The 27970-nt window shown below is 41.4% G+C and overlaps 1 protein-coding gene and 1 long non-coding RNA gene across 5 annotated transcripts in view; one reads left to right on the forward strand and one right to left on the reverse strand.

Annotated features, from left to right (window-relative positions):
- The window catches only part of ak7b (adenylate kinase 7b), a 162407-nt gene that overhangs the window by 86132 nt on the left and 48305 nt on the right, over positions 1–27970 (reverse strand). For all 4 annotated transcript variants that reach the window (XM_077620220.1, XM_077620219.1, XM_077620221.1 and 1 more), the window contains exons 10-12: positions 22061–22210; positions 19619–19747; positions 19355–19466 (exon numbers count right to left, since the gene is read on the reverse strand). In XM_077620220.1, the coding sequence (XP_077476346.1) occupies positions 19355–19466; positions 19619–19747; positions 22061–22210 (391 nt within the window). The remainder of the gene's footprint in view (positions 1–19354; positions 19467–19618; positions 19748–22060; positions 22211–27970) is intronic.
- On the forward strand, positions 4542–18850 carry LOC144089411 (uncharacterized). Its single transcript, XR_013305064.1, has 3 exons — positions 4542–10281; positions 11093–11282; positions 18614–18850. It is a non-coding gene; the product is annotated as an uncharacterized LOC144089411 (long non-coding RNA).

Genomic DNA, 27970 nt, shown 5'->3' on the forward strand with positions numbered 1-27970 from the left:
GAAAGTCCAGGATTATTTCTTTAGTTTTCGTGGTGTTCAGTGTGAGATTGTTCACCGAGCACTACGAAGACAATTTGTTGACCTCATCTCTGTAAGCCGACTCATCCCCTCCTGAGATGAGTCCGACCACAGTGGTGTCGTCAGCGAATTTGATGATGGCGTTAGACTGGTGGGTTGGTGTACAGTCGTATGTGTACAGGGAGTACAGAAGAGGACTCAGTACACAGCCTTGAGGGGAGCCAGTGCTCAGTGTAATGGAGTAAGAGAGGTGGGGACCAAGTCTAACAGTCTGTGGTCGGTTGGTCAAGAAGTTCTTTATCCAGCAGCAGATTGAAGAGGATAGTCCAAGGTGGGAGAGTTAGTCAGTCAGAATGTCCGGTTTTATGGTGTTGAAGGCTGAGCTATAGTCAATGAAGAGCATCCTCACGTAGTTCCCATGGTGTTCCAGGTGGCTCAGTGCTGTATGAAGAGCAATGGCAATAGCATCCTCAGTGGACCTGTTTGCTCTATAAGCAAACTGGTGAGGGTCAATTGAGGGAGGGATTGTATTCCTGATATGGCGGGCTAACAACTTTTCAAAGCACTTCATGATCACAGGCGTGAGTGTGACAGGCCTATAATCATTCATGCTGTCAATGGTTGGCTTTTTGGGGACAGGGATGATGGTGGCAGATTTCAGACAGGATGGAATGATGGATTGTTGCAGGGAACAATTGAAAATTTTTGTGAAGACTCCAGCCAGGTGGTCAGCACAGGCTTTGAGCACCTTCCCAGGTACTCCGTCTGGGCCAGCAGCCTTCCTGGTGTTCACAGACCGCATTACCAGTCTCACTTCCTGTTCCCGGAACGTCAGTGTATTGCTGCAGGGTGGTGGTGGGGGTGTTGAGACTGGGTCTGATTTGTCAGTCTCAAAAAGGGCAAAGAAACGGTTCAATTTCTCCGCTAGTGAGGCATCTGCGTTAACAGACATATTATTGTTATTGTAGTTGGTAATATGTCGTATTCCTTGCCACATCTTCTTTGGGTTATTTTCTGTGAAATGCTCCTCAATTTTCTTGGGATATGCTGCCTTGGCCTTTTTAATGCCTCTTTTCAGCTCAGCTCTGGCAGCTCTATATTTTATCTTGTCCCCTGATCTAAAGGGTATAGGGTAAAGGATAATAATCGGACATAGGCCCTGTTGTCATCATCAACAACAAAAGCCTACTTGTCATCACACCCAGAAACTGTGTATGACGAAATTGTTAGTGCTTCTCCATAAGGTGCGTTTTCTCGGCAAAAGACCTAAATAAGTGTTTTGTGTAAAGTTACATTAAACATATGTTTGAGTGTGTCTGTATATATTAATCCAAGTTAATTTAAATTTGTTTGTTCCGCTACGAGTGCGTTGTCATTTTCTGTGTCCGAATTGAACAATTGTCCAAATGATTCATCAAAAACGCCGGGTTCCCTCTCTTCGTTGTCGGAGTCACTCACATTGCCATGTGGTTACACAGAAATGATGCCGGCTTTGGCAAAAGCTCGAACAACAGTGCAAGCAGACATGATAGTCCAAGCAGCCAGAATCCATTCGGAAATAGTGGTGTAACTAGCCCGGCGCTGAGCTAAAATATTTTGTTGTTGACTTGAGGTGGGTAGAGTGGAGTTAAAAACATCGGAAAGCATCTCGGAAAGTGAAGTGACTGGTGGGCAGGACAGCAAAGAGTGTATATCGGAGGCGTCGCAAATCACCCCTCTCTTCAGGCAGAGGAGAGGAGTGTGCATTGTTTTATTTTTTGGCACCATTGCATTGCTTGAGAATAATTTAAATTAACCCTGTGAGTACCAAACCACTGACTAATGTATTTGAATTTAAATCACCTTGCCTCAACAGTTCTCTTGATTTATTGACATCAAACAAGGCTGTTGGCGAACCTAACATTTTTTGTATTTATTAGTCTTTCGAGATTGGCAGTCAATATACTGAGGGGCCCAGCGGCTTAGCCACTATCTGGGAAGACCATGGCCACGGCATCTAAGACCCTTTATTGGGCTGGACCTCGGCTCAGCAACTGGCACCTTATCTAAAAGAGTTGAAGACATCTCCGGTGAGTCCAGGTGAATCTGTCCTTTTGTTAGTGAATGATTGTGGTCCGTGTGTGTTGATAACCTGAGGAAAGGAGAGCCAGGAACATTGTCAGGGACCAATACCACCCTGGTCACAACCTGTTCCAGCTGCTGCCCTCTGGCAGATGCTACAGGTCTCACAAAGCACGGACAAATAGACTTAAGGACAGTTTTTTCCCACAGCCATCAGGACTCTGAACTTGCGTTAGCACGACACACAATCCCTTCTGTGCAATAACTTCGGGGTGTGCAATAACAATGTGCAATATCTTAGACTGTGCAATATTTTAGAATTTACCTAGCCGGGATGTGACTTTTTATACTTTTATATTACTATTTCTTTTTTTTACTGGGAAAAAGCACTTTGTGGAGTAGCACTACCAATTTTGTTATACGCAGCTGTGTATGATGACAATAAAGGCTTTTGATTTGATTGGATTGGTTAAAGCAACAGTTTTATCGACACTTGTTTTATACAGCAGAGCCTGCAGAACTGATTGTGAAGGCCTTAAGGCAGATTTCTGACCCTGTCAACAAATAATGGCTGAAATGTGATTGGTTAAATCCTTCAATATGAAAACACACATCTGGAAGCAGTGCAATCAGTGGGAAAGCAATGAAAGGAAGATAACTGACAATTTGGAATTATTTAATAAGTATTCATGGCTAAAATCTAATTAGTATCAGTCTGTGATTCGGATATTTCTTAGGCCATCAGAGACGGCACACCACTGGAACTAGATGACAAGGCAAATACATCAAAAGTAATGGTCTCCTAACATGAATTGGACAAATTAAATTTGCTACACTAGAACTACCATCGGCCAGAAATTTGGGTGTTCCACCTAGAAATACCAAGGACCGGTCGGGCCGAAACCTGACGTGTGAACAGTCCTTTGGTTATTCAAATGAGGTAGCTCCCAAGCCTTTCCTTCTGCTGAGCAGAAACTCTTGTTATGCTAATTGAGGCATACACAGGAAGGGACATTTGAGTCACTGTGGAACTTGTCTTTGTCCTCCCTTGTATTATTTTGAAAGAGGGTGCTTTCTGTCATGCGTTACATGTGTTGTTGTCTTCTTTCGGGTGACAAACCTGGCATCTTTTGTGTTTCCTTGACCCTATGTCCACTGGATTCCAAATTGGGTTGATTGTACAGACGTTTCCCCCACAGCAAAGTGCCCAAATTTCACACACCTGGTCTTCACCCAAGATGAGGAAAAGTCACACATTTTCATGAGGAAAAATAAGGAATAAATAACTAGCTTCTGGGAACACAAAAATTGAAATGGGTCAAATTGACCCGTAACATAATATAAACATGTCAGATGTTTAGAAACTGGTAAATTTGTTTCAATCAGATAAGGTAAATATTTAGACTTGAAAAATAAGGTGTGAAATATGAACTGTATTCTTATATTTAATCTTGCACCCTTCTGCACTCTTATGAATTTAGTCACTAGAATAGAATTTTTACTGACACCTACAGGTCAAGGCCTGTCATCACTTTGTATATAACACACTCCCCTTTTTCGTGTTCCCACCTAAAGTTTGTCTCCGCCTAACTTCTATTAAATACCATCACCGACCGAGCGGACGGCGTATCTGGTTGGGGAACCTCGACGTGGAAGCTAGCTCTGTCCGTCTGCTCGCCCCCTTCTTAGGAAGGGTGGGGGCTAGCCAAGAACAAAGAAAGCGGAGCGGGCAGTGGCCATTTTGAGAGCGGTCGAGATGAGGCCTCCCTTCCAGATAACCTCCTTCGGCCGGGAGTTAAAAACTACCACGTGTTTTGCTGCTTCCTCTGTATGAAGATTATTGTCGAGGCAACCCAGCTTTGACATTTTGGTGCCTGAAACCCGGGATTCTTCTCTGCTTTCCGGCCACGGCAGATCGACAGAAGGATGGATGGCTTGACGTCGGCTACTCCAGCCTTGAGAGAGGGCGATCTGGCCTGCTGGCCCGGGAACAGATTACGAATTATCCTTTCGTACAGAGGAGGCACCAAAAAACGGTAAGGCACTTTTTAAAATTAATTTGTAGAATCCAACCCAGCATAAGGCCCCGTTTCCCTTCGAGGAAGGGAAATGCTTCATTCGTAAAAAAAAAAGAAAAATTGCGTATACTCTTCTCTGTGTGTCGGAGATTCTTCTTTCTGTGTGTCGGAAAGGCATCTTTCTGTGTGTCGGATTGGTGTTAAATAGTATACAGCAGGATAAAAGGCTGTGTGTCGGCCTATCTGCCTGGAAAGCAGACAGAGGAGGAGGTCGCGCCTCCCCGCCAAGGGACTTCGAGGGTTGTGTTAAAAATATAGAAGAAATATATTGTTATACAGTGCCAAGATAATGAAAGAGCTCGATATAAAGAAAAAAAAAAGAAATAGAATAAAACTATAAACGCATGCAAGTAATCTTCATATGAATATATATATATATATATATATATATATATATATATAAGTACGCTATGACGCGTTCATAAACGATATAAGTACGATTGCCGCGAAAAATAGGAGTTTAATCGGCGAAAAAGAATACTTAGACGGATAAAAATAAGTATTTAAGAGAGGGTGAATTGGGACAGGATGGTGGGGGGGTTGAAAAGCAGACCACATGTGAGAGGAAACAAAGGAAAAAATGGCGGCGAGCCAACTGAAGTTAAAACTGCCTTTCTTCCCCAGCTCACTTTCCACTAACCCAGGAAGATATATATATATATTAGGCCTGTTCAGAAACAGTGCCCCCCCTGCTCAGCCCACTCCTCGTGCCAGGCTCCACTCGCAGGGGCCAGGAGCACGAAGGGGGGGGGATTGGGGGATTGGAATGCAAGAAATCTCAGGTTACATCTCACATTCCACACGATGGAGCAAGGAGGAGCAGAGACAGTAATAGAAAGAAAATAGGAGTTAGAGACAGAAAATTGACAATATAACATATTAGTGACAAATTATGGGTCCTCTAATAAACACTGAAATTTATCATTAGGAAATGATTAAGAAATTGCTAAGTAGAAGGTTAGTTTCTCTAAATTTTAATTGTGGTAAGAGTGAGCTACAAAAAATGGCTCTTATATTAAATAAACACAAGCTTGGAGCAGAACAGCAATTCAACAAGTTTAATTTAGCTATTTTACCAAATAGAGAGGGATTTGCGATTTAGACTTAAGGATTAGGAATCATCCAAATTATTAATGATATCAAACATGAAGACAATGCAGAAATGGCATTGATCCAAATTATTAGGTAAATTGTAGCTGGCAAGTTTAGATAAAATAATTAATTTAGGATAGGCATAATTTCCCTGAGATGCAATAAACATCATGACATGTCATCAGTGCACGGATGATAATTCATTGTTTTGCCCATCAACAGATGAAATATGCTTTAGCGCGAGTCATATTAATAACGATTAGAATATCACGGATCGCCTAAGAATCAAACAATTGATGCCAACCAAACAACATTGACCTATTTCCTTTTAGAATGACTTGCCATGACACAGCGAAAGGTGGTTAGCTGCCAAGAAGCCCCAGGACTGGGGATGGCGCTCTTCACCAGTGATAAAAAAATTGCAGACCACTGATGTCTGAAAATGAGTGTGAGCGTGAATGGTTGTTTGTCCCTTTTGTGTTTTTGATTGGCCGACCACCGAGATATGATCAATCGGTTAGGTATCAAGGTGGAAAATGATTTAGCAAATTGGAATCGATTTCAGAATTCGCCAATAAGCCGTTTCACGGATGGCAACGCCAAATTATGGAAAAATATTTCGTCCAAGGAAATGTTTAATGAAAAAGCAGCAGTACTCCAAATGTGAAATTTGAAGTGGAGAAACAAATCTGCTATGCGAAATTTGGGAGCACTGGGAAAAACACAGACAGTGCTTGATACGAAATTCCAAAGTACTATTGATTTATTGTGATAATGGCTTCCAAATTGTGTTAACAGAATAATTGACTGAATTGAAAAAAGGTTCCATATTTCATTATGAAATTATTGCGCCTACATAACGAGGTCAACTGGACAACAAAATATGGACATCCTATTTAGTAGACCATACCAAACGCCATTATTCACTACACGATTGGAACTAGAGGATGAGGCTAATCTGGCTATCTGCATAAAAGAAAAAACTTTAAAGGAACACACTGAATTTGGGTTAGCAGGAGGAGACTGTGGTTCCCAACAGAAAACAGACTGGACCAACGGCGGTCCCGGGAGCCTGGGTGCTCAACACACGTGTTCCTGACCAACCAGCAGACATGAAAATAGCGGGATCCATTTTGTGCACTGTAAGAAGGTTCTCTCAGTTGAAACGTATGAGACAGGTAAGATAAACTTTTTGACGTAATCAGACGAAATGGCAAGCACTCAAATATTGATTGGAAAGATTATTGCTCGGGGAGCAATGCTGTAAGCCATAAGGAACTTTTTATATTGGTTTTATTGTCTCCATAAAAAAGTGAAAGCGTTTCAATTGAGACCAAACCTTCTTACAGATAGTTAAAGTAAACAATTGAGACTAGATCTTCTTACAGATTTTTAAAGTAAACAATTAGAGAGAAAATAAACTACAATGGATAGAAATGTTACTAGATTTTAAATTTTATGCCTGACTATTGAAAAATATTGATTAAGAAAGTTTTATAGGAGATGATTGACAAACTCCAAAGACAATGGGATGTTAAATTTGATAAAAAAAACTACTAGATTGGGATATTTTGAATTTCAAACAACTGAGTTAATATGCAACGCGATACACATTGTTAAATGAATTGGGACTTGATTAGTATGCATTTTATAAGTAATGAGTTTTAATTGCTTTAAAGGATACAATTATGCTAAAATATTAACCTTGACAAACAAGGGGTGATTACAATTTAGTGGGTTCAATTATATTCAGAATTATAAATGTGTGCATTTTGTTTCTGGATATTAATTGATGTGAATTTAACTGTTACAGAGAACGGGAAAGCTGTTTTCCTGGGGAGAAAGCACCCTGGTTTGCTTTTTGTATTTTTCCTATTTTTAGTATGATTAGTTAATTTGTGTAATTAGAGGAAAGGGAAAAACAAATATGGTTCTTGATCTTAACAAGGAAGCAGTGATCATAATAGAATACCAGTTAGCATTTTTTATTTTGACTGATAGGCATTTAAATTTTCACAAACTATAGTGATGGAATAAGTAAGATTGTTGCGATTTTTGTTCATTGGGGTATTAAGCCGAACAAATAGCCGGAAGCAAATGTTAAGCACGTGTTGAAGACAATGACAGAACACAGCAGCTAAAGCAGCAGCGCAAACACTACACAGCAGCATACACAACAACAGAACTGAGCCGATCTCAAGAACAGTCAGCAGACGAACTGTACAAAGCTAAAGGCCTACCGTGCCTACCAAAAATTGATTCCAAAATTGAGCCATAAATGTCTCAAAAGGGAGGAAGATATGATGGACATCGAAATACCTACTTTTAAACTTTTTGTAGGAACAGTTTAATTTGTTATTTTATTGATCTGTAAAGAACATGGGATCTCCAGAATCAGCTGGAGTAACAATGGAGCTGATTTTGCAAACAGCATAGTGCAAAACATGGCAAAACACCTAAGTAGAGCGAACAAATGGTACGATAAAACCAAGGCTTAAGAAAACCATGGGGGAGATAAATAAGCCAAGGCCAGAACGCCTAACACTGGCCAAAACGTATATGAAGATAGTACCAACTAGCTCGGGATTAACACCTTTTTGAGATAGTTCATGGAAGACCATTCCAACTTCCTTTATGGGAAGATGAACCATGACGAGAGACTAAGGAAGGAGAGAAACTTATCCAAAGAACATATGAGCTGCCGTGATCCTTTTGTCTATCTTGCAGGAGGTGGTGTAGCCAGGTGACTGGATCCTGATCCGAGTCATAAAAGGAAGTCCTGGTTCTCTCCACGATGGGAAGACCCATTCGTGGCCCAACTCACCAACCTCCACAGCAGCAAAGATCACTGAAAAGTCAAAGTCGATTCACCACCTCAGGTAGAGGTATTTCGAGACACAGGTGACTCTTGAGTAGACTGTAAGTCGGACGGTGTCAAAACCCTTGTCCGTGAAGAAACTCATCTGACGTCTACTCACCTGCCACGAGCACCCCTCACTTAACCCTGACCTCCCATAGACTTTGCACCTCTATACAGAAGCCACAGTGAAAGCTGTTGCCACCCACATCACAGTGACTGGATTGTCAGCGACAGCCTGGGCGTATCTGAACGCCCCGCCCACAGAGACTCGAGTTGGAAAACAAGTGCAGGAAACGTCCTGCCTCATCACTGGAAAGGCAGAGCCAAGCGGTCCACTCTTGGATGGGGACCCAACCTACATCAACAACATCGGGTTTCCCCGCGGCGTACCAGATGAGTATAAGCTCGCTGACCAAATTGCACGACTCCAGAACAGGACGGAAGAAGGGTTTGCAGCCATCCATGAACAGTTGTCGGCGACCTCCTTGATGGCCTTCCAGAACAGAATTGCTGTTGACATGCTCCTGGCAGAGAAAGGTGGCGTGTGCTCCATCTTTGGCGACCAATGCTGCACGTTCATCCCGAACAACACAGCAGCTGACGGGAGTTTAACCAAGGACCTGGAGGGTCTTCGATCCCTCAACAGCAAGATGAAAGAACAATCTGGAGAACTACTATGAAGAAGACGTGTGGTATAATTTCATGGTGTTCCAGAAAAAACTGATTGTTGCGAATGAAAGTTGTTATGTGTGTAGCCGTATACCCATTTCCACAGATCCTGACATCCTGAATTCACTGGGTCGAGGCGTCACATTTAAATCTGCAGTCGTGCAGATGGTCTAAGATGCATTCCTTTTAAGGAGAGTGAACATAACAGTAAGATATCAAAATCAGTGCAAAATCAGTGCAATTCAAACCACGTGATTCAATCTGGTGCGATGATGTTCCTGTTGACCAAAGGTTGTGGTCCACCCCCCCAGAAAATCATGTGTAAAGACATTGAGCTGTTACATGAGTGTTCATTAACCAAACTGTCAAGGCCCTACAGGGTATAGCAGATGATTTAATAGCCCTTAGGGAAGTTGCAGGACCGATAGTCCTGGATCTGATAACAGCCAAAGATGGAGAAGTGTGTGCCATGATGGGTGAACACTGCTGCACCTTCATCCCAGATGAAACCAGTACATTACTCGTGCCGTAGCTGAAATAAAGGCCCTAGTCAACACCATGGCCCAGGATCATTCAGCCGTAGGTGTATCATTGTGGTCGTGGTTAATAACCGGGTCATGATTCTCAATTCTGTTTAAAATTGCAACCTTGCGGTTTTTTGCTACTGTTCTGTATTTTTTTCTATGTGTGTAATCCCCTGTATGAAAGTTATGATTCAAAGCACAATCCAGCACACGCTAGTAGGTTATAGTGACACAGTATCACCGCATGACAGACCATACTGGAGATTATCGCATTCTTTCGAAGTGTGACGAGTCCTCTATGCAAATGTGTTTGTCTTGATTTAAATATTGGGTTCGCTCATTAAGAGGGACGTAGAGGAATTTTTACCACTGATTACATCATTTCTCGCCTCTGCTTTGACATGTGATTTTGTTATTTTCCATACCCTGTTGAGTAACTGTCAATGATATTTGTATTCTAGAACCTGGAGGGGAGGGATACAAATTGATATGTTTAATGAAAATTCTTTCAAGTTACAACAGGGGGGAAATGTGAAATATGAACTGTATTCTTATATTTAATCTTGCACCCTTCTGCACTCTTATGAATTTAGTCACTAGAATAGAATTTTTACTGACACCTACAGGTCAAGGCCTGTCATCACTTTGTATATAACACTCCCCTTTTTCGTGTTCCCGCCTAAAGTTTGTCTCCGCCTAACTTCTATTAAATACCATCACCGACCGAGCGGACGGCGTATCTGGTTGGGGAACCTCGACGTGGAAGCTAGCTCTGTCCGTCTGCTCGCCCCCTTCTTAGGAAGGGTGGGGGCTAGCCAAGAACAAAGAAAGCGGAGCGGGCAGTGGCCATTTTGAGAGCGGTCGAGATGAGGCCTCCCTTCCAGATAACCTCCTTCGGCCGGGAGTTAAAAACTACCACGTGTTTTGCTGCTTCCTCTGTATGAAGATTATTGTCGAGGCAACCCAGCTTTGACATAAGGTAAGAAGAGTTTTCGAGCCTATGTAAAGTAAAAATCCAGGAGGAAAATGAATAATTTAATTGGTGTGAATTTGAATGTTCGGAGTGTCCCACGTGTTTCATTAATCCCATGGAAGATCAACCATAGCGAAATTTAATTTATAAATTACCAAAGAGGAAACTATTGTTGTGAATGTAAACACTTTTTATAATGCTAAATTGGACTAAATTATTGTAGAAAGTGGTGCCAATTTGAAATGCTGTCGGTTCAGGTTTAATGAGTGGACCTTACAATTAGCTACAGCTATATGGCGTACAGCAAATATTTTGTTAATTAATAACTTCAAAAGAACAATTTAACCATGAATTATAAGGTATTGTTTTCTGTTGAAATCATGTTTGTCATGATTGTTAAGTCAAAAGTTTATAAAGACGGGTTTCTGGGGACTAAGTTGAATTTAGTTATATTTTTTCAGGAATCTGATTGGTGGAGGAGGCTACCGTCAGTTAATTTGTTTTCTTTTTTCTTTTTCTTTTTGCATCTTTTGAACTTAACCAGAACTAACTTTGGATTCAGTTTGCTTTTGTTAACACTTTTGCATTTATGCAAATTGTTTGGTATGCATGTAAGTAAATTGGCCTGGCTATTAATGTCTCAAATTAACTGTAAATTGTTTTTGTGATCGTTTTCATCTTTTGAAGTTGAAGTGGATAATTGATCGAAGTAGCTTTCTGTCTCTCTCTCTCCGTGCTCCCCTTCTGCAGAAGTGTTAAAATCTCACTCCATCTGTCTTGGTGTGCTTACTTGTGTTCGACTTTATTGAATGTTCAGCGCTGACCTGACATTTTCTGCTGCCAAAACCTGGGATTCAAGATCTGTGGCGTTGGGACGACGAGGGATCGAGAGGCCTTGAAACCGACGTCAGCCATCCCTGATTGAGGGAAGGAGCCAATAGGGATTGGTTCCCCGTCGCCCCGAGTCCTGTGATGAATCCCATCGAACAAAGTGGGCACGTAAGATGGTAAGGCACTGGTTAAAATTATAAAATTATTTCGTAAAAACCAATCTTTAAGTCCCGGTTCCCTGTGTGTCAGAGAAAAGGTTCTCAGTGTGTCGGAGAAGTTCTCTGTGTGTCGGAGAAGTTCTCTGTGTGTCGGAGAAAAAGTTATCTGTACTGTTTCCTGTGTGTCGGGGAAGCATTCTCTGTGTGTCGGAGAAATACGTAAAGGTATAAAGATAAAAAGTAAAAGCGGATTGTGGCTGTGTGTCGGTTTATCTCCGAGAAAGGCTGTGCCTTTCCGGACGATCTGGGGTTGGCTGTGTGTCGGTCTTCCCGAGGAGTGGGAATGCGCCCCTCTTCTTGGGACTTCAAAGATTGTGTTAAAAGTAAAAGAGTCAATGAAGAATAAATGTAAAATAGTAAATGTGTAGAATACAGTGCCAAGAGATTGAGTAAAACAGAGCTCAATGTAAGGAAATAAGATCGTAGAAAGAAAAAAATGAATAAAAACTATGATAACAGATAAAACGTTGTGACGCACTTATAAAACTCGACAATTGACGTGCAAAATAAGAGAATAGATGACTAAAAAGGCTACGGAGGTGGATAAATAAGATAATAAAATAAGTATCAAAAGAGATAATAAATTAGGACGGGATGTCCCTGGAAAGAGGTGAGTAAAATTGAATAAGAGAGATAGCATAAAATACACCCGAGAGATAAGACAAAGAAAGTGACGAGAAAGAAAAAGAACGTGAAGTAAAATTGTTTAAAATGGGGTCGGGAACCAGTAAAGAGCTCCCGGCCGACTTGAAGTTTATGCTTAGGCATTTTCCTGATCACTGCGCTCATACAGAAAAATGGGAGAAAAAACAAGAATGGAAAGGAAAGTTAGAAGTTGAACCGTTGGAAGCGATACAGAGAAGATTAGAAGTGAAGAAGGCAATGAAGAACAAAAAGAAGCAAGAAAAAGTATGTAAGCAGTTGGAAGATGTCGAAGTGTGGCTTGGTCAAGCGAGGAAGAGAAGGGGAGAGAGAGAAGAAGAAGATAAGGAAAGCAGAACAAAGAACGCATAGCTCAGCGTATAACCACCCCCCACCAGCTCAAGCTCCCCAACCCCCACCAGCTCAAGCTCCCCTGCTGCAGGGAGGGCCACCTCCTCAACAGGTTGCTCCCCCCATACTGCACAATGCTCCTCACCCACCACACGATGGAGCCAGAGCAGAACAAAACGTCCGGCAGAGAAAACCACCACAAGGTGGAGCCATAGGAGGAGAGCCAGAGCAGGACCAGCAGGGGCCGCCAAAGTCCCACCATATGATTCGGCCGACACCCAAGTGCCATTCTACGAGGGAAGTATGGACATGGGTCTGATCGTCTCACCACAGATGCAGACGAGAGGAAAAAAGGAAAGAAGAGAAGGACAACTCTATCCTTCTCTGATGGCGTTCCAAGGACCTCTCCCTGACCCACCACCATGGGCACCATCAAGTCAGCTGTATCCCATGATTGAAGTGGCAAACCCACTTTTCCAAGTGAACGGAGATCAAGATCAAACCATTCTCGTCCACCATCCATGGACCGAGTCTGAATGCACCGAAGCATGCAAGTAACTGGGAGACCCAACAACGAACCAATGAATGCTGCATACCAAGACCAGATCTCAAAAACACTCTGATTCCAGACAGCACTTATGTATACATAGATGGATCAGCATCCAAATCGGAACAAGGGAAAAATCAAGTAGGATTTGCAGTCGTTACAGACAATGAAGTCCTATGTGCAAAGAAACTGCCATCCAATCTCTCAGCTCAAACTGCAGAAATTACAGCATTAACAAAAGCATGCACATTGTTTAAAGGTCAAAAGGTCACCATCTATACAGACAGCCAATACGCACACTACGTGTATTTGTTGTACAATGGAATAGAAGAGGGATGAAAATATGCACAGACAAATCAGTATAACACGCCGAACTGCTGAAACAATTACCTGATGCAGTACTACTTCCCAGCCACAAAGCTGTATGCAAATGTAAAGCACGTACTAAAGGCATCGAAATAATCAGTAGATCAAATGCCAGAGCAGATGCATCAGTGAAAGAAGTAGCACAAACACTCACTGCACAGTATACACAACAAAAAAAACGAGTCAATCCCAAAACCAGTCTTAATTGATATGAAAAACATTGCACCACAAAAAGAAAAATATGTATGATACATGAAGGCGGAGAACAGTCAGCAGACGGCCTGTACACAGTTAAAGGCCCACCGTGCTTACCAAAGAATTTATTCCAAATGGTAACAAAATTGAGCCATGGAAAGTCTCATGTCTCAACAGGGGGGATGATGGAAATAGTACAACATGTATTCCATATACCAACAGGTCTAAATAGCTACTTTAAAAAATTGTAGGAACTGTTTAACATGTTGCAGACAGAAGCGACCAGTATGAATACTGTTTAGTCTTGATTGACTCATTCTCTAAATCAGGGGTCTCAAACTCAATTTACCTGGGGGCCGCTAGAGGCCGAGTCTGGGTGAGACTGGGCCGCATCAGGATTTCCATAAGAAAAGCGCTGATAAAACATTCCAACATTATCAAATATCTTTATTTTTTAACAAGAAATAATGAATTAAATTAATTAACTTAAAGATGAAAAAAATCAATCAATCAGTAATACAAATATAAAATAATAATAATAATGAGCATACAGTAGATATACATTGGCTGGCTAAGTAGAGAAAATGAATTATTTTTATTCCGTTTCGAATGTCTGTATTAACAGCTCTTTAACCTTTAACTTTCTGAACTTGAATGGAACATTGAACATGAAATATTCTGAACACGGCTTCTCTTGCCTAATCCTTGCTGCTAGAGACCTGGCAGCGCTTCTTCTCACATAGCTGAGTCACATTTGGCTTGAGGGAGGAAGCAGTGGAGACCCTCAGTAGAGCTTGAAGATGCTCATCAGTAAGTCTGGACCTGTACTTGGACTTATTGAAGTTCAAGGTGGAGAAGAGCTTCTCACACAAGTATGTGCTCCCAAAAAGGCACATTGTCCGCTTGAACATTCGGGAAAGTTCAGGGAAGCTGTGGGTCAACTCTCTCAAAAATTGCCCAAGCTTGTCTGCTTCTCCACTCACCTCCCTGAACTTGGCTTTGAGTGCAGAGTTGCACTGCAGGTCAATGAGCTCCATTTGAAGCTCAGGAGGGGCATCTTGCACATCAAAGGAGAAGGGGTCCGCAAAAATTTGAAATGTGGCTTTGTGTGTCTTGAAGTCTGCAAATCTGTGATCAAATTCCTCCTGTAGCTTCGAAATGGCCTCAACATACCACTGAATAGTGTGCCTGCATCCACGAGAGCCTTGCATGCTGGGAAATGGCAAAGGTTTGTCTGAGAGAGCTGGTCTTTCCATAACACAAGTTTAGTGCAGAATGCTCTCACGCTGTCATAGGCAGCACTGACAAGTTGCCCCTGGCCTTGTAGCTTCTTGTTCAGTACATTAAGCTCATGTGTGATATCAACAAGAAAAGCCAAGTCCATGAGCCATTTGGGATCACTTAGCACAGGAACAGCAACCCCGTCTATCTCCATGAAGTCTTTTACTTCTGCTCTCAACTCAAAAAATCTCTTCAACACGTTTCCCCTGCTGAGCCAACGTACCTCAGTGAACTAGAGCACATCCTCATATTCTGACTCCATTTCCTCTAAAAAAGCATGGCACCTTCTGTGCTTTAAGCCCCTGGATCTGATTTGGTTGATGCATTTCACAACGACAGACATCACATTGTCAAACTTCAGGCATCTGCTGCAAAGGGCCTGCTGATGGATAATGTAGTGCAGAGCTATGGCCTCCTCCACACCCTCCTCTTCCAGTTTTTTTTAACAAGTGCTACCAGTCCATTCTTCTTCTCTGTCATTGATGGGACTCCATCGGTTGTTATTCCAACAAAGCTCTTCCATGGCAAACCGGGATTCTTAATGGCATCACACAGCTGGTGAAATATTTCCTTAGCGGTGGTCTGGCCATGCATTGGAATTACTGTGAGCAACTCCTCCATTACTTCCAAATTGTCATCAACACCACGGACATATATTGCGAGCTGGGCAGTGTCTGTGGTCTCATCAAGAGCCACTGAATATACACTGAAACATTGTGCTTTCTCACACAGTTGATCATAAATGTCACTTGACAGGTGAGAAATGCGCTCTGCCACGGTGTTGGCAGAAAGGCTGATGTGGTTGAACAGACTTTTCTTTTCTGGACAGACAATATGGGCAGCCTGTAATATGCACTTTTTGATAAATTCACCTTCTGTGAATGGCTTTCCTGCTTTAGCAATCAACTCACAAACAGCATAGCTAGCTTCGACTGCTGCATTACTGTCTTTGGTACCCTTCTTGAAGAAATCCTGTTGCCTCAGAAGACTTGTTTTAAGACTGGCAACCTGGTTGGCTCTCTCATTTCCCTGGTATTTTTCGTACTCCTCAGCATATCTCATAGTATAATGACGTTGCAAATTGTATTCCTTGTGGACCGCAACTTTTTCAGTGCAAATAAGACACGTCAGGTGCCCCTGTGTTCAACAAAGAAATATTGCACTCCCCACTTTTCTTGAAACTGTCTGTGCTCATCACCAACCTTTCTCTTCATGCCAGGCTTTGAAAGAGACATCTCTGGGGCTCTGTAATATGTTTTTCCACTTGGAATGAGTCTCGGGTTGATCTTTCACGTTCAGTCGCGTGGGTTAGTGGCACATGCGCACTTTCGCTCTCCGTTTCACTCACAGAGATGGCTACACTGACAGGCTGGATCACGGATCATAGCGCCTCATTCAGTTCTATGCTGAGCGCAGCGGAGGTGTGTGCGCGCCGAGCGGAGTGATCGGCTTCACGGCTTCTCCTCCGCCCAGCTGATTGGAGGAATGAATGAGTGAGTGAGCGAGGCACTGGACAGCCCGGCCGATGTCCCGCCCTCCAGAGCCGTATACCTCACCGTGATTGGTTCATTCAGCTCCGAACACAACAAGTGTCATTCATATCAATCTTGCGGGCCACACGAACATTAATCTTTCATATTAAGACGGGGGCCGCAAATTATCGTCCCGGGGGCCACAGTTGGCCCGCGGGCCGCGAGTTTGAGACCACTGGTCTAAATGGACTAAAATAGTCTCCACAAAATCACCAGAATCATTAACGGTGGCTAAAGCCTTCTGTAAACACATAATCCCAGAACATGGGATCCCAGAATCATCTGGAGTGACAATGGAGCTCACTTTGTAAACAACATAGTACAACACATGGCAAAACACCTAGGAATAAGTCTGAAAAACCACTGCTCGTACCATCCGCAGAGCACGGGACTGGTAGAGAGAAAGAATGGTACAATAAAACTAAGGCTTAAGAAAACCATGGAAGAAACAAAGAAGCCATGGCCAGAATGCCTATCACTGGTCAAAACATATATGAGGATAGTACCTACTAGCTCGGGGTTAACACCCTCTTAGATAGTTCATGGAAGACCATTCCAACTTCCCCCATGGGAAGCTGAACCATGGCAAGAGACTAAGGGTGAGGCAGATCCACTCAGTGGATGGTAAAAATGTTTAGAGAGAAACTTGTCCAAAGTACATGTAAGCTGCCGTTACCCCCTTTGTCTCCCTTATAGTAGGTGGTGAAGCCAGGTGACCAGATCCTGATCCGAGTCATAAAAAGGAAGTCCTGGTCCTCGCCACGCTGGGAAGGCCCATTTGTGGTTCAACTCACCACCCCCACAGCAGTAAAGATCGCTGAAAGGTCGACGTGGATTCACCAATCCCAGGTCAAGGTAGTTCGAGACATAGGTGACTCTGAGTAGACTGGAAGTCAGACGGTTCCAAAACCTTTGTCCGTGAAAAACTCATCAGGCATCTGCTCTCCTGCCACGAGCACCCCTCACCTAACCTTAACCTCCCATAGACATAGCACCCCCACACAGAAGCCAAAATGAAAGCTGTTGCTACCCTCATCACAGTGACTGTACTGTCAGTGGCAGCCGGGGTGTGGCTGAATGCCTTGCCCACAGATATTCGAGCTGGAAAACGAGATGGTGCCATATTCCTGTCACAGAAAAAAGTGAAGTGGTATGAGAGGGATAATCCAAAGATCTACTATGAAGGAAATATGTGGTATAATTTTATGGTTTTCCAGAAGAAACTGACTTGTGTGAATGAAAGTTGTTATGTGTGTAGTCACATACCTATTTCCACAAGTACCCCACCAGTGTATCCCTAGCCAAAACAATGTCCCAGGATCACTCAGCCGTAGGTACATCACTGTGGTCGTGGTTTACAACCGGACCATGGTTCTCCATTCTGGTTAAATTTGGAACCCCCATTCTTGTGATTTTGCTACTATTCTGCATTTTTACTGTGTATAATCCCCTGTGTGAAGGCTATGATCCAAAACACAATACAGCACACACTAGTATCTTACAGTAGCATAAAGTACCACCGCATAGCAAACCTTTCTGGAGATTCTCGCACTCCTTTGAAGTGTGACGAATCCCAGGATGCCGACTCCCCTGTGTAAATGTGCTTGTCTTGACTTAAACTTGTGTTTGCTCATTAAGAGGGACGCAGAGGATTTTTTTCCCAAGTGCCTCGGGTTTTTGCCTCTGCCTTGACAATTGACTTTGTTGTTTTCCATACCCTGTGAAGAGTAACTGATGATGATCTTTGTATTCTAAACCTGGAGATGAGGGCTACAAATTGATGATTAATAAAAAATATTTTAGTTACTACGGGGGAAAAATGTGAAATGTATTCTCTTTATAACAAAGCCAAGCTGCCATGTTTCTTTTGTAACTAAAGGAATTTTCCACTAACACCACCTACTTTTCTGACATGTGATCTTGTTTTAATAAAATCCGTTGATGCGGAGGGGGGTTTTGGAGACCACGGAGACTACGCAGAGCGCAGAGTAGCTTTCTGTCTGTCTCTCTCTGTGCTTCCATTCTGCAGAAGCGTTAAAATCTCACTCCATCTGTGTTGGTGTGGTTACTTATGTTCGACCTCATTGAATATTCAGCGCGGACCTGACACCTGCTATGAAAGCAGTAAACGACAAGCCATTTTTTTCCACTGAAAATGCCTTTGTTAACTTTACCTGTTTTGAACTTCACAGGGCAGGGTTTGAATCTGGGTGCAGTAAATGAGACACGTGAGACACGGTGTTCCCATGTTCCAAGAAATACTGCGCCACTTATTCCATGTTTTGCAAATAAATTACATAACTCCTGTCAAAAAGAAGTGGGACTATGTGCTTTGATTTCACTGCTTTTACCGTTATCTATTTTTACATCTACAGTCGAGGAGATACGATTGGCGGCTGGCCCCCTCTCGACGGCGTCGAGGCTTCTAGAGGGTGGCGTTCCGACTTACATTGCTACACTGCTTCTAACCTGGGGTCCCTCGAGCGGACACTGTGCTGATCATTGGTGGGTGATTGAAGAAAAGGGACCGGGGGACCCCGGTGTCCTTACGGAGGATGTCCTTCACTGTACTGCTTCTAAGATGCTGAGATGTTCAATAAAGTGGGTCTTTGTTCCTGTCTCCCTGTCTAAGTGTGCACTCTGTTTGAGCTTTGATAGTGGCATTCAATACATGTGCTACACAATCACACCTGACAGCTTGTTACACTAACTAGTAGCCACATTACACACGGAAGGGAAAGGCCTTTTTGGTCCCATTTCAGGGCTAATTTTGAAATTTTCACTTGGGGTGTACTCACTTTTGTTGTCAGCGTTTTAGACATTCATTGCTGTGTTTTGAATTATTTGGAAGATACAAAACATTTCTTTTATTATTCCACTACTTGGCATTATATGTCACTCATTCACTGTTGTCCCATGAAAATATATAATTTTTCAAATTGCAGCGATGAGAGGTGTGTACTCACTTTTGTGAGAGACTCTTTATATGTATGTACCTATACAACGGCACGGTTAACAGTTAACACTGGCATGGCCAGTGATCAGGAGCAGGAGCACATGGTCTGGTAATAGTCATGAATTAATAGAGTCAAAACTTAAACACAAGAAGTGTGTACCTCCATTCTGCTCCATATAGTCCTTGAAAATATTCAGCAGGTCCTGGGCTTCTACCGCTGATGATGAGTCCTCAGTCTCCAGATCTGAAAGAGTGTTGCTCACTATATATTCCTGGTTATGGAAACAAAATCTGAGTCATTTGCATCATTTAAGTCAAAAAAGTAAACGATTAAAAAAACAAAAACAACTAACATTTCCTCCCAAAAATATGTTGTATATTTTAGACAAAATAATGGGAAACAAAATGTTTCAGTAGCTCTAACCAGATTAATGATTGTCTCAGAGATTGTCTCATTCAGCCTAATGTGATGCAGCTTGTAGTGGTCACATATTTGCTTACAAACTCTGCTTTTCCCTACTGCAGGAGGCCCCAGAACACACATACGAATGGGCTAGAAAAAGCACAGAATAGATGGATTCAAGATAATTTCTTAATTCTTACAATAACGAATACATGAAAAACAGAAGAAAAAAAACCACAATGGTATCTTAAAGTTCTAGTTAGGGATCAATGTTGTGATGATTAAAATATGTGGTTCATATTTTCATCAATAGCAGGCAGTGAAACACCACTGTGGCCCTTGGGTTATATATTATATATTATTTGAGTCAGTAATATTTAGTCTTTTTCCAAACCGCCTATCCTGTTGCTGTGGGTGCTGGAGCCTATCCCAGCTAACAATAACTATGACAAAAAGTCTCATCTCATTTTTTGAACCACTCACACCACTGGCCTGCCTAGTGAGGATACTAATTCAAATTATTAAATAAATAACTATAATTTATTTGCGTCAATTCATAATAAATGTCATGTTCCTATTTTGTTTTTGTTACAGAGAGCAGAACAATTAGATGTCATTGTGGCCTCTGTGTCAAACAGCAAATGTATTCTGGGAGGGAACAGCCTACGTTCTGTCTATTGTCTCAAAGATTTGAAATAGAGTTTTAATGATAGCTATTTTCAAGCCCCAATTCGGCTCACACAGGAACACACTAATAAATGTTTTTTAAAAAACATTAAAAGCCTCAAGGATGGGCCAGAGAAATGAAAATACTGCTAAAAAGGATTCTCCTTTGCCATAAGAAAATTACGTGCATACAAATTATCTGACTGAAAATTCTCAAGGAAATAAAGAAAACATGTCATGTACATTTAGTATTTAAAACCCTAACTGTTATAAAATGTGAATTGACATTTCCCCTCTAAATCACTGCCCATATCATCTAATCTCATCTCATTTTCTGACCCGCTTTATCCTCAATAGGGTTGCGGGGGATGCTGGAGCAAAGCCCATATCATTATAACATTTTATAATGACGGTAGTGGAATAAACTAGGGCGGCCCGGTGTCGCGAGTGGTTAGCGCGTCGTGCTCACAGCTCTGGGGTCCAAGGTTCAAATCCAGGTTATGTCCATCTGTGTGGAGTTTGCATGTTCTCCCCGGGCCTGCGTGGGTTTCCTCCGGATACTCCGGTTACCTCCTACATTCCAAAAACATGCATGGTAGGCTGATTGGACACTCTAAATTGGCCCTAGGTATGGGTGTGAGTGTGAATGGTGTTCCGTCTCCTTGTGCCCTGCCCTGGCCACCGATTCAGGGTGTCCCCGCCTCTGGCCCGGAGACAACTGGGATTGGCTCCAGCACCTACTGAAACCCTAATAAGGATAAAGTGGTTCAGAAAATGAGATGAGATGGAGTAAACTAGTAGAGTCATACCTTGCGATACGAGCTTAATGCGTTCCTTGACCGAGCTCATATGTCGATTTACTAGTATCTCAAATCAACGTTTCCCATAGAAATGAACTAAATACAAATTAATTCGTCCTTACCCTCTGAAAAAAACACACCCAAAAACTGTATATTACAATGGAAATACATAGTTTTATTGGTTGTAATTCACCATCTTCTAACAGAGTAACAAATAACTAGTGGTTATGATGTTTAATACTAAAATGAGAAATTATTCAATACAATGCGGAGTGGGCAAGGGGGAGAGAGAGAAAGAGAGAGAGACTTGATGGATGCACTCATAACATAATTTAAATGGACTTAGAAAAATGTTTTCATTTTACCTTACACTAAATTTAATCCTTCTTGTGCAATAACCAAGTCAAAGAGATTGATGCATTCCACCGTTGCTTTCGAAGTGAACTTCCTGCTTCTCTATACATATTGGCGAGCCAGCTCAGTCACGTGTACACTACTCTCATGTTTTTTGATTATTTTGGGCTTAATATCGATTGTCATTATATGCCTTTTCTTCGCACTATCCTTCATTGCACCAGCTTGCTTTGGACCCATTGTTTTTCCCTTAATCCTACACTGACTAACGCAAAATAAAAGACGGAAAAAATGCAACACTCTGCCCAGTGCTCGTAGATATCTTTGCACGACATAGATGTGTCGAGAAAAAAATCATAAGCAGCCTTTCGTGTCTCGGCCTCCTGGCAGTCTCATATGCTCGTATCTCAAAATGTGTCTCGTTCTCAAGGCAAATATTTGCTCGGAATTTTACCCGTATCTCAAATTGCTCATATGTTGGGGCACTCGTATGTCAGGTCTTACTGTAGTAGTGAACATATAATTTACTTTTTGATGTAAACAATGTGAAACTTTAAGATACCACTGGTTATGCATGCACTGCTAATTTGATATACCTACTGTAGACTGCTAAATGCATGATATTGCTCTGGCTGATACATACCAGAAGTCCTCTGTTTTGGCGATACTCTTCCACCACGAGATCTATGTTCTCCATTAGGCCAAACTCACATAACCACTGGATGCAGAACAACTCCTTGAGATAGCCACCCTCCATACAAATATTGACGTGCAACAAATCAATGTCCATGATCTTTTAGGAATATAACAGACATAATTAGAATATTTGTATGGATGAGAAAGTAACAATTATACTCATTTATTTTCTGTGCCACTTATACTGTTCAAGGTGTGACACTGGAGATGAGACCATCTAACGCTTTCTCACTGACATCCATAGTCACAGCGTGCCAAGTGAACCCATGATACCAAGGCTGAAGTCAATAGAATATAATATTGTTCAGAATTCATAATTTGATATTGTTTAAATGTGTTCATGTTGGTGTGCTTTGTCTGTTGAGTATCATTAGCTTCCTCTTTTTACTTATCCACCGTCACAAATAGAAATTGTTCTTTCATTTTTGCGTGGCTCTCACATCTTTCATAAAAAATTGAGACACTTGGATCATTTTTAAGAGCTATAAATGGTAGTTTTTTTTAAGGACCGGGAACGAATTGAAAAAATTACATATGAAATACTGCTCTACTTACGAAAAATCCAGGTTACGAAACAAGTTCTGGAAGCAATTATTTTCGTAAGTAAACGTACCACTGTAGTAAAAATATACTATATATGCTGTTCAAAAAATTAAAAGAACACTTTAAAGAAATACAGTAGAGATTATATTATACATTCATTCATTTTCCGAACCGCTTCTATTTACAAATTAAAAGAGCACTTTAAAGAAACACAGTAGACATTGTATTATACATTCATTAATGTTCCGAACCGCGTAGGTAGCGGTGGATGCCGGAGCCTATCCCAGCCTAATATGTGCGCCAGGCGGGGGACAACACCCTGAATTGGTGGCCAGCCAATCAGAGGGAAGAAGGAGACAAAGAAGCATTCACGTTCACACTTATACCTAGGGCCAATTTATAGTGTTCAACCAGTCGACCAAGCATGTTTTGTGGGATATTTAAAGAAATAAAAGTACGCGGAGAAAACCCACGCAAGCCCAAGAAGAACATGTAAACTCCACACAGTGAGGACCCACCTGGGATTGAACCCTCAAGCCCAGAACTGTTAAGGCCAACGACATTAGAAACATCAGATCTCAATATGAAATTGGATGTCTATACAAATAAGGACAAGGCACTGTTTTAGGAACAAAATAATCCCGAGTCTTTAAATGGCATTAAACGTTTTTCAGCCTACAGAGAATAATGACGATGAGGCAGGCTTGTCCATTTTTTCAAAAACCTTTTCAGTACAGTAATATCTTGTGATACGAGCTTAATGCTTAATGATCGAGCTCGTGTTTCAATTTACTCGTATCTCAAATCAATTTTTCCCATAGAAATGAACGAAATATAAATTAATCCGTCCCCACCCTATGAAAAACAACAAAAACAGGTTATTAAAATGGAAAAAAACATCTTTTTATTCGTTGTAATTCCCCACCTAATTACAAAGTAACAAATGCTTATCTGGATGTTATGATTTTCAAAACTAATATGTGACATTATTCAGTACAGACAGACGGTAGCGGAGAAGAGGGACAGAAAAGGACAAGAGAAGAAAGGACAGGCGAGAGACTTGACAAACGCTGTCTTTAGTAATGTAATCTAAGTTAAACAAGACTATCTTTTATATGATAATATAGATGTTTGACGATCATAACTTTTTCCAGTACAACTGTTTAAATGCCTGCTCAGCGTCGAGGTGCAAATGGAGTGTCTTTTTGCTCCCGAATGAAAGCAAAGCGCCACATTGACTACATTCAGTGAAGCCAACGCAAGTTTCTGTCGCATATTCAACAATCAATTTGAAGCTTTTCCCACAGCTCACCAGTGCATGTTTGTCTTTTTAGTTCTCCTCTCTTTAGTTTATCCTTAACTTCTTGTTCCTCCATATTGGGGATACCAGGTCAAAATAGATGCAGACTTCCGGAGGGGAGGATTATTAAGAGGGCGGCTGTTAGATTTGCTTGGTTTTCTTATGCTTTGTTCCCCTAGTATCCTGTCCGTGTGACTTCCCATTGTGTTCACCTGTCGTTTCTCCGCTCCTGGTGTATCACCTGCTTGCTCATTGTGTGTTTTCCAGGTGTTCGTAATGGTCTCGTCAACCCATGTCAGTCTATTTAAACCCCACTGATTGTTTTGTCATCGTCGGATTATCTGCTTTAACCTGGCATCTGTCCTCGTATGCCCGTTCCAAGTGCCTCGTTCCGCGCTTTCCCACTTTGATTTTGTTATTTGACACCAAGTCTTTGTTATTTTCTAAAGATCCTACCTAAGTTATTGTTGGAATTATTTTATATAAGTTATCCTGATTCTGGTATGACTGTCGAAATGTTAGTTAATAGAATGAGAGTGTCTTGGGCCCTGGAAAGTTTCACCTTATTCAACAAAGAGGAACTACCCAGGGGGGCCGACGCCTGTTTGAACTATTGTGTGAGGGTTGCAGGATATCAGGAAGGTGACTGTAAAGATGTTATCTTGAAGGGGCATATGGTCATACATCAAAGAACCTTTTGTAACTGGGAGAGATCTCTTTCTCCTTTGATCAGCTTGAAACTTCCTGTAACTTGGACACTCCCAAAACACAATAAGAGACTTGGTGAGGGGAGATTTTCTTCAGAGTGTGTCGACGGGCTGAGACGCGAACGGTCCGAGACCCTCTCATTTTTAAATAAAATAACCTCAATTCTTTGTGTTCCTACTTTTTTCAGATTGGTGATACAAATGTCTGGTGTTTAAACCCAACATTTAATTGGTCCTTCGAGCCGGATTCCAAGATACCTAAGGATCCCAGCGGGTGAGCAAGATCCAGAAAAGTCTGTGGCCACAGCATAAAGATCCTTTTCCAGGACTGTTTCTTCCTTATGGGCTGGGGTCCAAAGGTTGAAGGGATACCGAGGACGCAGAGAATCGTGAGTAAATTTTATTTAAAAAAGGAATGAATGAGAAAAAAGGAATGAATGACGAAATCCGTGGCGTGACAGACCCCCTTAGTTGAAAAAGACTAATTAAACTCTGTAAAACTAAATCCGTGGCGTGACAGACCCCCTTAGTTGAAAAAGACTAATTAAACTCTGTAAAGGATAGCGGAGTCCTCGTTAAAGAGAAATGAAAACCCTGAGAATCCTAGGCCCTATCAGGTAAAAAATTCAAACAACAAACTTCCACAGGCGTACAGAGGTCAAATTCAAACAACAAACTTTCGCAGGCGGGCAGACTCCCTTAGTTGGAAAAAGACTTATTAAATTCTGTAAAGGAAAGCGAAGTCCAGGATGTATTGAATAAAAAAATCTGTGACGGATAGTGGAGTTCTGGGTGTATTGAATGAAAAGTGAAAAAAAGGATAGAGTCCTGGTTAAAGAGAAATAAAGAAGCGAATTAAAAGGAGTGAACGTGCAAAAAAGTGTGTATGGAAATACATTTTACCATTTGGTGATTTGTATCTCATATCAAACAACAGGAAACAAATGTCGACCTCTAGTGGATGTGTGTAGACATGAAACTCCGCCTGAAAAGGTTGAAGTGAGTTTACCACTAAAGGAATTTATCGACATCCTGTTGTCTAAACCCAGTGTTAGTGCACTATAGGTGCAAAGACCCACTGGGACTAAATTTTATTCAAAAATGGGTAAAGTACAGAGTAAAAAAAGTAAAAAAGAGGAATTCCTCTCGGAACTCGCGTCTAAAGACTGGAAGATAGTCCATAGAGAGGATCCCGACGCGGTGGAATCCTTGCGTTATTGGGTAAAAAAATATGGGTTCACCGGTAGACTAAAAATAAAAGATATCCGTGAACTACAACAAAAAATCGAAAAATCGTGTAACAAAAAACGAAGTAAAATGCAAAAACAAGGTTATGATCAAACCAAAGTGTGGATGCGGATAGCAGGGCAAATAGAAGAGGTTGAGAAAGTAGCTAAACAAAAAAGAGAAGAAGAGATAACTATATTAGGCCTGTTAAAAAACAGTGGTCCCTGTTCAGCCCTCCTCGTGCGAGGCTCCACACGCAAGCGGGGAGCACGACGACGAGGGGTGGGAAAGGGGGCCTGCTGGTCGTGCGGCAAAGAGGGCCACATAGCCAGGGAATGCGGGGGCAACCCTCCCCGCGCACAGCGACGACATGATAGCGCACGACTAGAACAGGAGGTAGCAAAACAAATGGTTAACAAAAGTAAGGGGATAGATAGATCAAAAAGGTGGTGAAGCCCCCCCCTTCACAGATGCGGACACCCCTCAAGCTAAGCACACTCTTTGCAAACAAAGGAGAGGGGGGGCGCCCATACAGCTTACTGCTCCCTTCACACCAAAAACAAAAGGCAGGAAAGACTACCACAAGAGAGACAGAGATAGTTGATAGTGTTATGATATATTAGTGAAAAATTATGGGTCTTTTATTAAACACTAAAATGTATATTAGGAAATGCCTAGTGAAAGGTTATTTTCCCTAAATTGTAATTGAGGTAATAGTGAGCACAGAAAATGGCTCTTATTTTAAATAAAACTGCCTTCTTAGAGCGGATAGGAATTCAGGCAGAGCTTTAACTATTGGTTTTAAAAATATGAGAGTGATTTGCGATTTAGACTTAAGTATTAAGAATCATCCAAATTATTAATGATATCAAACATGAAAACAATGAAGAAATGGCATTCATCCAAATTATTAAGTAAATAATACCTGTCTGGTTTAGATAAAATAATTAATTTAGGATAGGCATGATTTCACTGAGATGGAATAAACATCATGGAATACCATCAGTGCACAGAGGGTATTTCATTGTTTTGCCCATCAGCAGATGGAATATGCTTTAGCGTGGTTCATATTAATGACTATTAGAATATTAATTGCATTAGCATCAAACAGTTGATGTCAACCAAACAACATTAACCTATTTCTTTTGAGAATGATTAGGCTGATAGCACAGCAAAAAGGTGGTTAGCTGCCAAGAAGCCCCAGACTGGGGATGGCTCTTAACCAGTAATGAAAAAATTGCAGACCACTGAGTGTAAATGAATGGTTGGTTGTTTGTCTTTTTGTGTTTTTAATTGGCCGACCATCAAGATATAATCAATCAGATATCAAGGTGGAAAATGATTTAGAAATTTGAAATCAAATTTTTGATGAAAATTATGGAAAATTGTTTAGTCAAATGAAATTTTAATGGTAAAAGCAGCAGTACTCCAAACGTGAAATTTGAAGTGGAGAAACAAATCTGCTATGCAAAATTTAGGAGCACTGAAAAGACAGTGCTTGATACCAAATTCCAAAGTACTATTGATTTATTGTGATAATGGCATCCAAATTGTGTTAACAGAATAATTGACTGAATTGACAAAAGTTTCCATATTTCGTTCCGAAGAGAAAAAAAAATAAAAATGGAAATCCAATTTAGTGGAATGTACCAAACGCCATTATTAGCTACACGATTGGAACTGGAGGATGAGGCTAATCATATGTCTGCATAAAAGAAAAAACTTTAAAGAAACGCATTCATTTTGGGTTGGCAGAGGGAGATTGCATTTCTCAACAGGAAACATGATGAGCAACCCGGGATGAGAGTGCAAATGTTCCTGACCAAACCAGCAGACATGAAAATAGCGGATCCATTTTGTGCACTGTAAGAAGGTTCTCTCAGTTGAAGCGTATGAGGAGACAGGTAAGATAAACTTTTTGACGTAATCAGATAAAATGGCAAGCACTCCAATATTGATTGGAAAGATTATTGCTCGGGGAGCAATGCTGTAAGCCATGAGGAACTTTTTATATTGGTTTTATTGTCTCCATATAAAAAAAGCGTTTCAATTGAGACTACACCTTCTTACAGATAGTTAA

Source organism: Stigmatopora argus, chromosome 15 (assembly GCF_051989625.1).
Source record: "Stigmatopora argus isolate UIUO_Sarg chromosome 15, RoL_Sarg_1.0, whole genome shotgun sequence".
NCBI classification, from domain to species: domain Eukaryota; kingdom Metazoa; phylum Chordata; class Actinopteri; order Syngnathiformes; family Syngnathidae; genus Stigmatopora; species Stigmatopora argus.